We start from the raw sequence: 18590 nt of genomic DNA, 5'->3' as shown, positions 1-18590 counted from the left end.
GTTTGATGTGTTCTAGTGGGAACGAGTCAGGTTCCGGGCATTATCAGAAAATAAACTCCAGATGGGCAAGGATTCATGTTGCTTTGTTCAGTACCGTACACCCAGTGCCTAGAATAGTGCTTAGCACACCGTTGGTACAGCATTTTTCTTTTCTTTTCCTTTTTTTTTTTTTTTTTTTGGTACAGCATTTTTCAAATGCGTAGAGGGCTTTTGTTCTGCTGTTTGTTTTGAACTCTGGATGAAGAGTGCTGTGTTAGGCAAAAAAACTAACAAAAAACAAAACAACATCAACAACAAAAAGTGGGGCAGAGGCCCATAAAGGGGAGTCCCAGCATGGTTAGGAGGGTAAAGCAAGGACATCGTTACAGAGAGGACCTAATTTTTCATCCCCAGCACATATTACATGGATCCACCATGGCATAGATGAGGTGGCTCCAGCAAATGCTTATGAAATCGATATCTTGTGCCTTAGACCAGGCTAAGAATACTTCAGACTGCAGGGATCTGCAGTGAAAACAGAACATCAAGGAAGTCAGACAGCAGGGAAGGCTTCTAAGCTCTGACCAAGCCAAAAAAGAATGACCAGGAAGTTATCAGCTATAGAGGGGCAGTAGCTTATGTCAACAGGACAACCAGGAACAGGACTATACAGATGTACTTTAGGTAACATCAGCCCCTGCACAAGCCTAGTTCATGGTCATGGAGTTCAACTCCTCCAATGTAATGATTTCACATGAGACCCTGCTCCGTGTGCCAGACATGACTTAGAAATAGGGAGAGGAAGGAGAATGGAAACAATAAAATAGTTATTTCAAAGAGACAGGGTTAAAGAGACTATTTAAATAATTGGATCAGAATTAGTTTTAATTCTAGACTAAAATAGACTAGACTAAAATTATTTTTGTTTTCCCATGCCTATCTAGCAGTTGAGGAACAGTAAAGATCAGAGCAGTTTTTAAGAATAAAAAATATATGGAAACAATCTAAGTGTCCATCAATGGATAAATGGATAAAAAAGATATAGTATTTACTGGGGCTGGAGGTGGAATAAGTGGGGAGATGTTGTTTAAGGTTACAAACTTCTATCCATTAGATAAATAAGTCCTGGAGATCTAATGCACAGCATAGTGGTGATAGACAATAATACTGTATTATAAACTTGAAAGAGACTAGGTCTTAAAGGTTTTCATCCCCCAAAAGAAATAATTATGTGATATGACAGTGTTAGCTAACTCTACAGTGGTAATCATATTTGCAATATAGAAGTTTATCAAATCAACTGTACATCTTGAACTTACACAATGATATATGTTAATTACATATCAATAAAAAAAAATTTTTTTAATAGAAAAGTCTAAGAAACTGTCATAGCCAAAGGGAGTTTAAGGAGACATGACAACTAAAAATAATGCGGTATCCTGATGGGAACCCAGGTAGAGAAGGATATTTGGTAAAAACTGAGGAAATCTGAATAAACTATTGACTATAATAATGTATCAATATCAGTTCACTAATTGTAACAAGTGCATCATACTATTGTAAGATATACAATAGGGGAACCAGGGGCTGGAAGAAATGGGGATCTCTCTGTACTCTCTGCAACTATTTTCTTAACTTTGAAACTATTCTAGGGATCCCTGGGTGGCGCAGCGGTTTGGCGCCTGTCTTTGGCCCAGGGCGCGATCCTGGAGACCCGGGATCGAATCCCACATCGGGCTCCCGGTGCATGGAGCCTGCTTCTCCCTCTGCCTGTGTCTCTGCCTCTCTCTCTCTCTCTCTCTCTCTCTCTGTGACTATCATAAATAAATTAAAAAAAAAATTAAAATAGAGGGCTAATATTTAAATTTTTTTAAAAGAAGAAAGTATAGTTTTCTTAGTATATCTAAGAAGTGTAAATAATTTTACAATTCTGCCTGCCAGAGACAGAAAACACAATCCTAGTCTCAAAAACTCTAGTGTGAAAGGGCAAAAAGAAAAAAGAGTTATTATGCAACATGATATGACATATATAACAGAGGACATGCAGGAGGAACACCTATACCCCAGACCCACGGCGAGGAGGGCAAGGCAGGGAAAGATTTCCTGAAGGAGCTGAGATGACTGAGTATTAGATTAGCCTGGATATTCCTAAAAGAAAACAAACTCACTGCTGACGCAGCCATATGTAAAAAGTCAGCAATATCCAAATTCAATTTCTAAAACCTTTATTGATTTCCAGGCCATGGGGTAACACCAGTGCCCTCAGATTTAGAGTTTACTGAACAGAATCATTGAAAATGCAGTTGAAATCACATTCTTCCACTTGACCTCTATGTGACCTTAAACAAGTTACTTAAACTTGGGCCACTCAGTTTCCAGATCTTTAAATTAGGGGTAATTATAATTGTTGCTTTGGGAATTGAGTTAGGACATGTAATGGGCTTAGAACAGTGCCTGGTACTTCCTAGATGCTCATTAAATATTAACTGTTATTAACTATTTATAGAGTATATATTAATTTTTCAAACATTTCAGACATTTTATTTTTGCTTATCCTTGAAAGAAAAATTACAGCTCAGGAATTAGAGCACAAAAGAGGTTAAGGGACTTGCATAATGCTTTCCCCTAATTCTACTTTTTCAAAAAGCTTCCCTAAACAAACCTTTGGTTTCCCTTTGCTCTAGTTAACTCACTCCATTCCTGGAGAGGGGGAGTGATTTACCTCGTTGGTAAATTTGGGAAAAAATAACTTGGCTCACTCACCTCTGTCCTTTTTGGGGAGTAAACATGCAGTGAGCATGATTTCCCCAGTCTGTCGGTGATGGGGAGGGTAAGTTGGCTGGTTCTGGAGTTTAGTTTGTAGCAAGCTCATTTGGCTGACAGATCTATAGCTGCAGTCTCTAACTGAACTTTTTTTGGCAAGTTTGTTCACTTCACCACCCCCAAGCTTTCTGACAAAAACACACTAGACAATTAAACAATCGGTCCTATTTTTTTTTTCCTTTCTTTCCACATGTGGAGTTCAAACTCCCCACCCTGAGATCAAGAGTGGCACACTTTACTGACTGAGCTAGCCAGGTGCCCCTCATTTTTTTTTTCTTGGAGGCATTCCTCCTAAGACTTCCATCCTCTTGCTCCAAACCATATTCCTTTTATAATAATTCAAATAAAAAACGAAGTACATTTTTTATTTGTAGCAAACTATAGCAGACACTACTTATTCATTCTCTCTTTTCTTAATAACAAAACCTGGGTTTGGACTAGTCTCATTGCTGCTTCCATAACAGGTTACATTTGTGTGTACCTTGTGACCAAGTTTTGGCAAATGAGATAGAAGCAGAAATGCTGTTTGGTATTTCTAGGAATACCTAAAGGGAGGAGGTGCATCCTTCTTTTCCTCTTCCTCCATAACGTTGCCTAAACTTGGATATGAAGCTGGAGCTCTGGTAGCCTTGTTGTACCATGATAAGGTCCACATAAAAAGAGAGAGGAAGCTGTGAGCTGGAGAGAGCCTGGCTTCCTGATGACTTTATAGAGAACTGCCACACCAGCTTTGAATTGCTCACCTCTAAACTTTTATGTGAGAAAGAAACAAATTTCTCTCTTGTTTAAGCCACTGTTGCTTTGTTTTGTTTTGTTTTGTTTTCTGTCATATACGCAGCTGAAGTAGTCCTGACAAACATAGAAAATCAGCTCAAGCCCTTCTTCCCTCATCCTTTCTCCCCAACCAGACTGCCTGCTCTACACCCTTTTACAGGGAAACTCTGGAGTCAGGATTTCAACAAGAAGTTAAATTTATTTGAAAGGGTAAAATTATTTAGCTTTAAATTGGGGGCCAAAGGACACTTTAAAAGACCTAACTTTAAAAAAGGAAAACATCACCACTAAAAAAACCCCCTAAAATTTCCTCTTATCATGGTTTCCAAGCATTTCATATGCTCCTTTTGATTAATTGGTTATATCAATGCTTAGAATTTTTTTAACTTATTTATTCGAGAGAAAGAGAGAGCACGGGGGGGGGGGATGGGGTAGAGGGAAAGGGAGAAACAGACTCATGCTGAGCCCAGAGCCCCTCATAAGGCTTGATCCCAGGACCCTGAGATCATGACTTCAGCCAAAGGCAGACACTTAATCCACTGAGCCACGCAGGTGCCCCCATGCTTGGGGCTTTTTAAATAACTTTTCCTATGCAAACTCTAAGCCAAGTTTTGACTTTTATTTTTTTGTTTTTTAATAAAATACAACTGTCAGGGCTCCTAGGTGGTGATCAGTCGGTTAAGTATCTGTTTTTGGCACAGGTCATGATCCTGGGGTCCTGGGATCTAGCCCCATGTCAAGCTCCCTGCTCCATGAGGAGTCTGCTTGTCCTTTCCCCCAGTTCCTACTCTCTCTCTCTCAAACAAATAAATAAATACATAAAATCTTTTTAAAAATAAAAATAAGTTAAAAATAAAATACAACTCTCTTTACCTGTATATGTGTACATCTCAATAATTTTTCTAACAAATACTAATTGTACAGTAACTAAGTCTTATTGCATTCTTCATGTCCTTCCTCTGTTCTCTATAATTTAGGCCAAAACCTTAGGCTCTGACTTCACTCTATAAGTTTATTTTTATATTCCCTCTTTACTGAGTAAGAATCTCTTGATTACATCTTTTGTTTCCCATGCTCTGGGAGCCTCCTCCTCATCTGCTTTGTCCATCATCCCTCACCCAGCAAAGACAACTAGCCATCAGCCCTTCTTAGGCTATCATTTATTAGAAGCCTGATTTTTGATAAATGCTTTCATTATTTCATCTAGTCTTCATAACAGACCCTCCAAGTGAAGTGTTCTCTCCATTTCACAGATGAATCAACTGTAATTCAGAGAGATTAAAACTAATCCTTGGTTTGTTTCCAAAGCCCATATTGTATTTTATATTGTACTATCCCCTTTTTTGAAAAGACCTCTCTCTGGTTTTCATATCTCTATGTCATTATATATTAGGTCCCTATACTTGTCTGACTTCAACTCTATTTCCTTTCTAATCTTCCTTTCTTCTCTTCACTGGCTAAATCTGGATATTTCAAAAAGGTGCAGAATAAATTGATCAATTTAGAAGAGATTCTGGAAACACAATTCCAAATGTTACAAAATAAAATTATTAATAATGTCAGTATGTTATCGCTACAAAATAAAATACACAAAAAAATGCTGATGAATATAAAAACCAAATAAAACAGACTCATCTACTTTAGATCCAGAGTATCACAGGATTGGAACCGAACTATACAGTACCCCAAATAACTCCTTTTCCTTTCCAAAAACAGACACATAATACACAAACCTTAAGAAACACTGTAGTGTTTTCTGACTCTTCTGACCACAGCCTTCTCCCACTCCCCAAATACATTAATATCAATGTTTTAAAAAGCACTAGAGTCACTGCCAAATAGCTGAGATTATCCATCATATGTTCCTCAAGGAGATTCTTCTCCTAACAACTCCAGCATGAGATTACTGTGTATATATAGATCACTGTTATGCACAGGACAGGCACATGACAAATGTTCGCCAAAATGAAGGCAGCACATGGTACTGCTGTAGCCCCAAACTGCAGATTCATTAGCATTCCAAGAACTTCACAAATAGCACACTAGTGTGACTTTTTCTTTTTTAAAAAGGACACTATGTGGCTTGTAAATGTAACCTTGGAGATACATCACATCGAATCATAATGTTTTCACGAGTTAACATTCTTCACTTTCTTTCACAACATGAAATCTCCAAAATGAAGATCTTTTAGGTTGACAAATTTCTTAAAATTCAAGCATTTGTGTAAGAATAATTCACCACTAAAGGAATTCATTTTGTCAGTCTGTTCTACTCCTTATTTCTAGGTGAAATATCGGGCACTAATGACAGTTTTGCTGGCAGAGGGACAGCATGAAAGGCTAATTTTGGAGCCTTGGAAAAGAGTGTTCAGCAAGAGGGCACTGTGATGAGAGGGTCTTAAAACAGACTGAAAGGGTAGGGGATTTGGGTAGGAGAGCCTGAAGACAAACATAAACATGAACTGTATTTCACATCAGTCAGAGTCCCACTCTAATTTGTACTTCCCCACAGTACTCAGTATCTCAGGCACAGTTCTGAGTCCTCATTTAATTAATAGTAGGTTCTATTTTTACCCATATTTTACAGTTGTAGAAACCAAAGCACACAAAAGTTGAGTATCTTCCAAAGTTTCACAGCTAGTTACTGGCAGACCTGAGATTAAAATCTGGGCACATTTTATAATCCTGAATTATTATGCTTTTATACAGCATACTCTCTAGAGCCATGGCTCTCAAACATGTTTTTGACCATGATCCCCCAAGTAGGAATACATGACCCCATACAACAAAAAATAACAGGAACAGAAGTTTTTGAAATAATAGTCTTACCAGGTGCAGTGCATTCAGATCTTTGCCTATTTTATTTTAAAAACCATTGGTTGGGCAGCCCGGGTGGCTCAGTGGTGTAGTGCTGCCTTCGGCCCAGGGCGTGATCCTGGAGACCCGGGATCGAGTCCCACGTCAGGATCCCTGTGTTGAGCCTGCTTCTCCCTCTGCCTCTCTCTCTGTGTCTCTAATAAATAAATAAAACCTTAAAAAAAATAAAATAAAAACCATTGATTGCAACTAATAAATTGCTTTGACAATCCTCAAAGTGTTATGACTTACAATTTGAAAAACGCTACTTTAGAGACCAGGGCTATGAGTGATCATTTAATATCTCCATTTGGATGTTTGACAGTGATATCAAACAAATGAATAGTCATCTTCACTTGGTTACTGACAATGTGCAACCAAACTCCTGAATTTTATCCTCCAATCCTGCTCCTTCTCTTTTCTCCCTTTCTCATTAAATGGCAGCCTTTTCTGTACTGTCCGTATGCACACAAAGCTATGGAGTACTTGAAATGTATGTATCATAATTGAGACATGCTAGAAATGTAAAATACACACCAAATTTTGAAGACTCAGTAGGAAAAAAGAACCTAAAATATCTCATCAATAACATTTATATTGACTGCATGTTTCAATAATGTTTAAGATCTATTGAGTTAAATCACATATACTATGAAAATTAATTTCACCTGTTTCTTTTTACTTTTTTGATATGGCTACTTGATTTTTTTTTTTTTACCTATGTAAAAAATTATATTTTTTAGATTATGTTTTTCTTTTTTCTTTTTGTTGTATTTTTATTGGACAGTAATCCTCTGGTTGCTCAAGCTAAAAACCTTAGAATCATCCAAGACTCCTTTCTGTCCATCAGGATAAGCTCTACTTTCAAAAATAGATCCATAACTCAACTTCTCACCACTTTTACTGCTGTACCTTTCCCCTCCCCACCCCCACCCTCCAACCACTATCTTTTGGTTAAGTGAAATAACTTCTTAACTGGTATTGCTTCCTTCCTTACCACACCCTGCAGTTTAGCTATTCTCTACAGAGTTGCAGAGTAATCCTTTTAAAAGGTCTAACAGATGATGTTATTCTTCTGTTCAAAATCCTCCAACATCTCTTCTGCCCACGCTAAAAGCCTAAATCCTTGCAATAATAGCCTACAAAGCCTTATAAGATCTGGCTGCCAGCCCCACCCCATTATCTGTATTAATTTCTTACCACTCTCTTCACGTAGCTATGGTGGCCTCCTTGAATTCACCAAATCTGCTCCTACCTCATGGCCTTTGGACTTCTATACCTCTGTGTATAACCCTCTACCCTGGATATCCTCCTTTCTCTTACTCTGATTGGGAACAAATGTCAATTTATTGGCAAGTCCTTTATTGACTGTTGTATTTACAATTGCAAACCTTCCTCTCCTGACTCTTCCACACTTTCCACTTCTCCTTTGCTTACAAACTTTTATTCTCTTACACGATGTACTTATTTAATTTGTTCATCTGTCTCCTGCAAATAAAACTTAGGAGTTTGGGCAGCCCGGGTGGCTCAGCGGTTTAGCGCCTACTTCAGCCCGGGGCGTGATCCTGGGGACCTGGGATGGAGTCCCGCGTCGGGCTCCCTGCATGGAGCCTGCTTCTGCCTCTCTCTCTTTCTTTCTCTCTCATGAATAAATAGATAAAATCTTAAAAAAAAAAAAAAAAAAAGTAGGAGTTCCACGAGGGCAACGAATTTGTTTCACTTCCATGCCTGGCAAATTCTAGGTACTCAATAAATACTAGTTGAACAAGTTAAGTGAACTATGGGTTCCCAAACCCAGCTTTGGGCCATTGCAACTAGCCATTCTCAGAAATTTACTAAAACAAACATCTCCGTATCTTTAGTTTGTAACTCGTTATTGGTTTTGGACCTATACTACGTCTACCATAAGGAAAGCAAGATTTTTCTCCCCCCTGCAGACCTGTTTTCTCATGATCCTTTGGTGTCCTCGGAATGCTCTAGGAGTTTTCTTTTCCCCTGTCATTAAATCCCCAGAGGCATCTGTACCACAGCCTAAATTTCTGCCCTAAAATACATGCACCAAAAGCCAGAATAGATTCTTAATCCCATACAACCTTCAGGTCTCTGCAGTGTACGTCAGATGCAACCAGACACTGTGCAAGGGGTGCCCGCACCTCCCCTTCCTAGCCCGTCCGTGTCTGCGTTCAAGGGGTGCCCCGTGTCAGACCCGGGGATGGCCCGCGCAGGACGGACGGAACGCCAGAGCCTGTGGCCAGGCCCCTATTCTAGCCACGGGGAAAGCAAGATTCGGAGAACTGGGGCCAAGCAAACATAAGCCATGTTTAAAAAAAAAAAAAAAAAAAAAAAGTCAGGGGAGCCCTGGGTGGCGGGGCGGTTTGCATTCGGCCTAGGGTGAGATCCTGGAGACCCGGGATCGAGTCCCGCATCGGGCTCTTTGCACGGAGTCTGCTTCTCCCTCTGCCTGTGTCTCTGCCCCTCTCTCTTTGTTTCTCATGAATAAATAAATAAAAATCTTTTTAAAAAATCAAAACAAGGCTACAAAACAACATCGTGGTGGAAAAAGCAGTAGCAGCTGGGCGGCTGGCCTCCCACCACTCAGCCGTTCCACAAAGCGGCCCCGTGGGGCACCTCGTGGCAGCCCGTCTACCGCAGCATTTTAACCTTCAGCCCGGGGCTCGCGGGCGGCGACGGCGGCGCACAAGCCGGACCTCGCACCTCCCCAGCGGCGGGAGGAGCAGCCGCTCGCGGGCCGCCCGGGCCGCCGCCGCCGCCGCCTGACCCCGGCCCGACCGACCACAGTCTCGCGAGACTAGCGGCCGCGGCGCTCCCGGAAGTGGACGGGGGGCCCTGGCAGCCCCCCGCGGGGTGCGCGCCCCCGAGGCCGGCGGGGTCGAGGCTCTCGGAGCGCGGTCCCGGGGGCGCTCGCGGTCCGCGCCGCCGCCCGGCCTGGCCCGGCTGCCGTCGCCCCGCCCCGTGCCCTCCCGGCGCCGGGCCCTGGGTGAGCGGGGCTGCCCCCTGCGCGCGGGTGCGGGCGCGGGTGCGGGCGCGGGCGCGGGCCGCGGGTCTGGATCCTCCCCCGGCTGCGGCCGCCGCGCCGCAGGTCTGCAGGGCCCGGGAGGCGCACGGACGGCCCGCGCAGCGTAAGTGCTGGGGCGGCCGCCGGCTCCGGGAGAGGCCTGCTTTCTATCTATAGCTCTGTCTGTACATCCTATGCTATTCCGGAGGAACAACTGCTCCCCTCTGTTCTCATCTCCCCATTGGTGGCTTCCAACCCGAATTTGGGAATGGGGAGCTCGCCCACCTGTTATCTCGGAGCACACTAATCTCTTGTAAGCAGAAGTGCCATTTGTAGTCTCCAAAGCCTTCTGGCTTGGGACCGGGAATTTCCACCCCCCCCAACCCCAATCCGGGCTTTCCACAGCGTATTGCTCTTCTCTGAGAATAATTTAGGTTTTTGTTTTCTTTTGTTTTCATTGCAAGAGTCTATCATACAGGAGGGTTCCTTCGGTCCGGTTGTGCTCGAAGGGAGGAAACTATTAATTTGCCTCCTCAGGTCCTGTTTAATAAGATTCATTCTTTCTCTCTGCTCTGCTAGGGGTGAAAACACGTTTAGAACATGTAAGTGCGGCTGTCAGCCTCAGAGAGTTCAAGGTGATAGTTCTTTACCTTAATTCCTCTTTTTGTTTCTTAGGGGTAATTCATTCGACTTCGGAGTCCTTTTCATTCTTCTGAACGATTTCAAGTCTTCTAGAAGCCAAAATGGGGCACAGTAAGCAGATTAGAATCTTACTTCTGAACGAAATGGAAAAGCTGGAAAAGACCCTCTTCAGACTTGAACAAGGTCAGTGGCAAGTTGTTTCATTAGTTTGTGTCTCTTTTCCGTTTTTCAATGTGTGGTCATATTAAATTTTTTTTTAGACTTTAAGATAGGTGGAATTTCCAAGGATCTTTCTAAGCTTGATCAGTGCAAAGATGGTGCTGTGTTCTAAAAATATCACTAATGAAAGTTGGTTTCAGTTGTAAAATTGAAAATGTTATGTACGTGGTGTTAGAACAAGGATAAAATAGTTCACTTTTCTTTCCGTGGTAACTTCCACTTAAGACAAAAGTTGCAAATAGGATCAAGACATTGATCATATTATTTCGATTAACGATCATTATGAAAACTTGGTAAATTACTTCATACGGAATTTAACTTGGGGCATATATGTATAGTTTTGCTTTTTTTTTTTTTTTTTGGTTTTGCTTTTTTACAGTCCTCATTCTTTTCCTTTACTGGAACTTTGATTTAGTAAAATGGATCACAGCAAAAAGCAAACTATTATTTATGTTTCTCCAAAGCCTCTCAAATATGGAGAAGATAAAAGCTGAAAATTTTTTTGCCAAATAAAAAGTGAAGAAACTAATCGGGTTATGTTGAAATATATTTGAGGTTTTTTTTTTTAAGGCTTTATAATTTTTCAATATTGAAAAACATTCTACACTCATTTATGTTAATATAACTTGTGAAGTAGAAGTTTAATGTATGAAAACTTAAATGCAGACCCCTTTAGTAGTGTAACAGACATTGATGTAAACATTGAAGGATTTTTCCCCCAATATCTCAAGAGGTAAAGTTTTGGAAAAAAAAAAAAATTCAGCCGTCAAATGTGTTACCTCCATGCCAAATCACCTTCTTCCAACTTTGGCATTTAAGATCACAGAGTACTAACTCCATTTTTGGCTTTCCTGACTCTGCACTTTCCTGCTTTTAAATTTTTTCCTACCCTCTTGAGTACTCCTGTCAACTTGGTGATATCTGTTGCTGAGATCTCTTCCTTCCAAATTTTAATTAACTCTTCCTATCTGCCAGAAATGCTTTCTTTTCTCTTTTTCTTCCATCAAAAAAATTATACATTCTCATAGCTTCATTTGCTGCTTGCATGCTGATGGCTCTTTTTGAAAGAAGAGCCTTGAATTTTGCTTGCTTCTTAAAAGCCGGGAATATAATGGCAAGAGTAAAAAACTAGAATTTTCTTGGCTCTGCTGCTAGCAACTTGTTGGACTTTGGGAAAATCACATGAGTTATTAACATTATTTGTGAAATGAAGGTAATTCTCCTTTTGTACCTTCCTGGATTTTGAAGCTCAAAATTAATAATATAGAGTTTTAAAGTCCTAAGTGGGTATAAGGCTTTGATAGATCACTATACCTCTGTATTTTCATTCTGGATTCTTGGCTTCACCCAGGTATTACACAATGGAATAGAATAGAATAGCTCCACTGGATGGATATACTTAAATCTAACATGTACAAAACCATCTCCCCATTCTCTGACCTTCTTGATTTCCTATCCTGTTTATTTAGTGGTATCTCCATTTTCATAGTTTCAAGGCCTTTGAAACTTTGTACTTTTCTTTGTCAACTTCTTCCCTTTAACTGCAATCTGTCGTTAAGCCCTATAATTTCTTTCTAAATGTCTCTGTTTGCCTATCTCTCTGTCTCTTTCGTATGCCTGAATATGGATACTGGAATAATCTTATGCCATCTCTTCCCTTTTCATTAATTAGTGTCTATATATAAAGTCAAATTTAAATGCCTCTGGCTGGCTTCCAAGACATTCTATAATGGAAGCCACCTTCCCTAGCCAAAGTTGTCTCTCATTGCCACCCCCCCCCCCCCCCTGCCCCATCACTACTGTCCTACATCTTTACATTTCCTCCGTTAATTTCCTCCCCACTGGCTTTTCTCATAGCTCTCCTGACATCTTCACCTCCATCTGATTCCTCTCTTCTGTATCTATTAAATCCCCTTCCTATCAGTTCTTTGTGTTGCCTACCTCTCAACTTTCAGCTAAAATTCCATCTCTTCCATGAAGTCCTTCCTTAATTTTTTTTATCTCCTCTCTTTGATTTCCAATCACATAATGGGCACAGAACAATTAAGTCCTGAACAATGTAGCAGTGCTTAAAAGCTTATTGGTCTTATAGAGTCCAACTAGAGTTTAAGAGCTGTGAGCATAGGGAAAGTATTATAAACCTAGGACAATGTACAATAGTCAATAAATCCTTGCTGATTGATTACTAAGACACCAGTTAAAGCTAGCAAAACGTGTAAATTCAGCCAAGCTGTTTAAAGAGGGAACTATGAAGGGCTTATAAATAAGAATGATGTGGTTCAGTCTGTAATTCTAGTTGAAACCAGTAAATTCAACCAAGTGATATAAATGGGAACGTCGATTTTTTTGTGTGCGGTAATGAGGTGATCATATTGTTTTTTTTTTGTTGTTGTTGTTTTTTTTTAATTTTTATTTATTTATGATAGTCACAGAGAGAGAGAGAGAGGCAGAGGCAGAGGCGGAGGGAGAAGCAGGCTCCATGCACCGGGAGCCTGATGTGGGATTCGATCCTGGGTCTCCAGGATCGCGCCCTGGGCCAAAGGCAGGCGCCAAACCGCTGCGCCACCCAGGGATCCCTGATCATATTGTTATAGAAGATAATTATAATGGAAAGATGAAGGGATATTAGAGATGAGAAATCGAGAATGCTATTTTGAAAACATGTCTGGGGGCAGCCTGGATGGTTTAACTCTGCCTTCAGCCCGGGGTGTGATCCTGGAGACACAGGATCGAGTCCCATGTTGGGCTCCCTGCAGGGAGCCTGCTTCTCCCTCTGCCTGTGTCTCTGCCTCTCTCTCTCTCTGTGTCTTTCATGAATAAATAAATAAAATCTTAAAAAAAAAAAATGAAAACCTGTCTGGTTAAAGATAAGGGTTTGACTACATCAGAGAAAAAAGGAAATAGAGTATGAGACATTTTAAAATTCATAGGACTTGGTGACCAATTGAGTGTGAAGAAAAACTCTGGTAGTTTTTGGTTCTTTCATATTTAATTGGTCACCAAGTCCCTCTCATTTTTTTCTTTTCTTTTCTTTTCTTTTCTTTTCTTTTCTTTTCTTTTCTTTCCTTTCCTTTTCTTTTCTTTTCTTTTCTTTTCTTTTCTTTTCTTTCTTTTCTTTTCACTTTTTCCTAAGAAAGGATTCTTCCTCATTTTCAAGGCTAATATCTCAATAGATTCTTCTCACTCAACAAGTATGAGACCAAATAATTATTTTTTCCAGCCAAATTGTTGCTTTCCCTTATATTTCATATTTCATTCAGTAGCAGAATAATGAACAAAATCAGTTTTCCCCAAACCTGGAGTTCTTCCATTTTCATATCAGTTGGTCAAATTTCAGCTCATACTTTTTTTTTTTTTTTTTTAAGAAAATGCTTATAAAGATTTCTTGATTAGGAGCTTAAGCTTATATAAATTCAGGGAGGGAGCAAGATGGAAAAAATATAGTTTATAGTAATAGTTTAATCACTTTATTAGTTGCCTACAGGAGGGCTATGGCTAATCTGAGTAAAGTATTCCTAGTGTTCTATGAGGAATAAGATAGCCACACCATGTACTGCTATGACCTAAGCTAATTTTAGCAAACTGAGTGAGTAATTATGGAATCTGACATGGTCTAGGTATTCTAATGTTTCATTTACTGTATATAAAAATTTTAGTTTCAGGGATTTGTACTAGAGGTCGAGTAGCTATATACCCGTGGGCATGTGCACTGACCTATCTATTGGAGTACAGAAAAAAAGTACAGGATTTTTCTTTTCTTTTCTCCTTTTTTTTCTTTCAACTGTTTTTGTTTTTAAAAAGTTGGGTGCCTGGGGAGCTTAGTCAGTTAAGCAGCTGCCTTTGGCTCAGGTCATGATCCCAGGGTCCTGGGATCAAGCCCAGTGTCAGGCACCCTGCTCAGCAGGGAGCTTGCTTCCCCTTTACCCATTCCCCCTGCTCTCCCCTTCTCTGTCAACTAAATAAATACAATCTTTAAAAAAAGGCAATTAAATTTGGGTGCACCTGGCTGGCTCAGAAGAGCATGCGACTTGATCTCAGGGTCATGAGTTCAAGCCCCACATTGGGTATAGAGATCACTAAAAAATAATTAAAAACTTTTTAAAAAGATTTTTTAAAAAGCAATTAAATTTTGGTAATGCATAAAATGACATTGATGCTTTCAGTTTGTGTGTCAGATGAGTTATAAACAAAAAAGACATATTCTGAGAAAACAGTGAAGGTTATAGGTCTGGAAGGAGTTGACAGTCAAGCCATAACTGGTTTGCTTGTAGTATGTTGCCATGGATTACAATTTTACCTAATCCAGGTTAAGTACATATACAAATTATATTATCTTAAATAGTAGATTATGTACAGTACTTTGTAACAAAATGTAGAATAACAGTAAATGCCTATTTATTTATTTATTTTTATTTTTATTTATTTTTTAAAGATTTATTTATTTATTCATTCAGAGAGAGCGAGAGAGAGGCAGAGACACAGGCAGAGGGAGAAGCAGGCTCCACGCAGGAAGCCCGATGCGGGACTCGATCCCGGGTCTCCAGGATCACACCCCGGGCTGCAGGCGGCGCCAAACCGCTGTGCCACCAGGGCTGCCCTAAATGCCTCTTTTACCACAAAAGGTTGTCAAACTTAAAGATGAGTTAGAAAGTGTTTGATATTTGCTGTTTGAGATTTGTCCTTTTTAGGAATGACATGTAGCTTTCAATAGTACAATACTTAGAAAATATTTTCTGGAAAAATAAACACAATTTAACTTTGAAGTAAACATGAGTTAGAAAATTAACTGCTTTTTGATGGAAATTGATACTGTAGAGCAGAGTTGATCACATTTTTTCCTATAGAGTGTTAGGATTAAGATAGCTTCCTAGGGGGAACACCTGGGTAGCTTGGCGGTTGAGCGTCTGCCTTGGGCTCACGGGATCTGGGATCGAGTCCCACATCGGGCTTCCTGCAGGAAGCCAAGTTCTCCCTCTGCCTGTGTCTCTGCCTCTCTCTCTATGTGTGTCTCTCATGAATAAATAAATAAATCTGGGATCCCTGGGTGGTGCAGCGGTTTAGCGCCTGCCTTTGGCCCAGGGCGCAATCCTGGAGACCCAGGATCGAATCCCACGTCGGGCTCCCGGTGCATGGAGCCTGCTTCTCCCTCTGCCTATGTCTCTGCCTCTCTCTCTCTCTGTGTGACTATCATAAATAAATAAATAAATAAATAAATAAAATTTAAAAATAAATAAATAAATAAATCTTTGAAAAAAGGTAGCTTCACAGGCCATATACCTTCTGTTACAACTACTCAACTCTGCTATTGTATCATGAAAGCAACCATAAACAACACATAAATGGATGGATGTGGCTGTGTTCCAATAAAATTTTATTTACAGAAACTTTATTTACAGAAACAGGTAGTAGGCTGATATAGTTTGCTGACCCTTGCTATAGCAAGAACATTTTGAATATGTATTTTAGTAACACTTCCATCATATGATTTTAGCCATATAATGAATATCTGCCCTCTTTAAAAAGTCGATAACAAAACAATTTTTTTTAAGATTTTATTTATTTGAGAGAGAAAGAGGGGAGAACACAGAGGGAGAGGGAGTAGCATACTCCCTGCTGAACAGGGAGCCAGAATCAGAGCTCTATTCCAGGACACTGAGATCATGACCTAAGCAGAAGGCAGATGCCTAACCAACTGAGCCACCCAGGTACCCCCCCCCAAATTTTTTAATCTGTTTAAAATCTTCCAAATAAAGGATTCTAGTTGGTTTTCAAATCATCTGTTTAATATATAAATATGGAACATCTTATTAACTTATGAAAACAATGATGATGTCAGGAAAAATATGTATTTACTAGCACATTTCAACAAAAATCTTTACATAGTTGGTTAATGGCATTGAAAAATTAATGTTATAGGGATACCTGGGTTGCTCAGTGGTTGAGCGTCTGCCTTTGGCTCAGGACGTGATCCTAGAGCCCCAGGATCGAGTCCCACATCGGGCTCCCTGCATGGAGCCTGCTTCTCCCTCTGCCTGTGTCTCTGCCTCTCTCTCTCTCTGTGTCTCTCGTGAATAAATAAATAAAATCTTAAAAAAAAAAAAAGAAAAGAAAAGTTAATGTTATCGATTAGTAAACATAGCCACCAAGAACTCCTTCCATTTGAATTTGGGTATCTTGGTGTGTTTTTCAAGTCCAGGGCCACTAAGCCAAATATCAATTAGCAGACGTTTGAATCTTTAAATTACTTTATCATAAAATGTTAAACTAAGACTTAAAATTGATGAAACTTATGTTTTTTAAAGATTTTATTTATTTATTCATGAGAGACACACAGAGAGAGGGAGAGAGAGAGGCAGAGACACAGGCAGAGGGAGAAGCAGGCTCCATGCAGGAAGCCTGATGTGGGATTCGATCCCGGGACTCCAGGATCACACCCTGGGCCAAAGGCAGGTGCCAAACCGCTGAGCCACCGAAGGATCCCCTGATGAAACTTGTTTAATCACACTCCTGTCACTGACAAATATGAATAATATTGATTTTTATTAAGAGCCAAAAGATTTTTTCCCATCCATTAATAAATAAAATTAGTCATTTAAAATATTGTTTATTTATATTTTATCCCATTTTTATGTTTTATAATTTATATAATTTATTAAGTTATCCTACACGTATATTCTATAAATAAATACCATATTTAGAGAATGCTTGTCAGCTTTTTCTGAAGGGATATCACTCATCCAAATACTGTTTTGAGATTTTGAATGAGTTTTAACCTTTGTACTACAAGTTCTCTGAATCCTTGTGTAATGATAAAAACAATATTTGTATAAACTGAACAGGGGACAGGTTGTTTAAATATGCTCAGGCAGCTAATCCCTAACGATTGTACCTGTTGAAAATGAAAGTACTTCTTCTGTCATAAATTTAATCATTATTGTAAAGATACCGGTATTTATGATTCTCACAGTCACTGAGTATTAAAATTTCATGTTTTAATTCTTTGGGTAATTATTTCTCAAACTATCTCTTCATAATTGTACCTCTATTTTTAAAATGATGTTTCCTTAAGTATAAAATCATAGAAGTATATAAAAAGCCTTTTTTTGGTGTGTTGTTTGAAAACAAAATTGAGTTTTTACTACTCAAGCAAGTTGAAACCTGTGTATAGTGTAATGGTGTGTAAATTCCACCTCCTGGCTTACTGCCACAATTCAGCCATGCTTTTTCCCGGAAAGGATTTCAAAAGATCTATATAGATGCAGAAAATGAACAAAAAGGAATAAAAGTAGCCATGTTATTAAATATCTTTAGATAACATGACTTATAATGGCTTATAATATTCTAGCTTGCATAATAAAATAATTTTTACCCTAATTTATTTAATCATTCCCAATATTAGATATTTAGTTTGTTTTTAAGCTGCTATGAATATACTCTATGTTTACATCATTGATTAATTCCTCAGAAAATATATGTATATATGAAACTATTGGGTTAAACATAACCCTTATTAACACTAGAATATTTCTGCCAAATTATTTGTAGAAAAATCTGTGTATATAGTTACCTGGAAAAGAAATTATAAGTTTCACTCTACTTATAAGAAGTATGAGAAGTAGAAGTGAGTCCCTGGATTTTTGCAATCACTTATAATGCCATTTGGATAATTTGTTTCTTACTTGCTAAAACCATTTGCTATGAAAAAAATTATATTCATAATTTAGTACAACCCAAGAATATAGTTAGTAGTATTTATCACTAAATTATAATTTTTTCAAGGACTGCCTAGAACTTCCATTCCTCACAATATCCATACTGCATTACGCAACAGAGTATTTGTATTTCTCTAGGCAAAGGTAGAGGTGTTTGATTGGATAACAGTAAATTAAAGGGTCCAGCATTCTCTTAATGTCTTCTATTGAAATCTTTTGTTGACAAAGATTAGCTTACCTGGTGTTTAATAGTGTGGTATAGAATTTACCATCTATTGAACATCATTGGGAGGGACTTACTTCTACCAAAGAGCAGCTTTAAACATGATTGAAACATACCTACATGTTTTGCTTTTCAGGATTTGCTTTGAATCAAACTGATGTTATTTATATATGCATCTATAGGACAGTTCATACTGATATCTCTGATTCATATCCACCACAATAGAGTTCATTGTAGCTTCCACCTTGCTTATTTGTAACATCTTCTCTGACATTGAAAAATTTGGGCCTCATCATCTTTATTTTTGAAAGATATTTTCACCAGGTATAGAATTCTAGGCTGACAG

The 18590-nt window shown here is 39.1% G+C and overlaps 1 protein-coding gene across 4 annotated transcripts in view; it reads left to right on the top strand.

Annotated features, from left to right (window-relative positions):
- The first annotated feature begins 9280 nt into the window (after positions 1–9280).
- AGL (amylo-alpha-1, 6-glucosidase, 4-alpha-glucanotransferase) overlaps positions 9281–18590 on the top strand; it is a 73544-nt gene continuing 64234 nt past the window's right edge. Inside the window, exons 1-2 of one of the 4 annotated variants that reach the window (XM_041748092.1) lie at positions 9281–9430; positions 10124–10273. In XM_041748092.1, the coding sequence (XP_041604026.1) occupies positions 10192–10273 (82 nt within the window). In that variant the 5' untranslated portion in view covers positions 9281–9430; positions 10124–10191. The other 3 variants (XM_041748089.1, XM_041748091.1, XM_041748090.1) reach the window with 3 other exon arrangements.

This window comes from Vulpes lagopus, chromosome 3 (genome assembly GCF_018345385.1).
Source record: "Vulpes lagopus strain Blue_001 chromosome 3, ASM1834538v1, whole genome shotgun sequence".
NCBI lineage: Eukaryota > Metazoa > Chordata > Mammalia > Carnivora > Canidae > Vulpes > Vulpes lagopus.
Note: the sequence above shows the minus strand (reverse complement) of the source record. Positions and strands in the feature narration are given on the sequence as shown.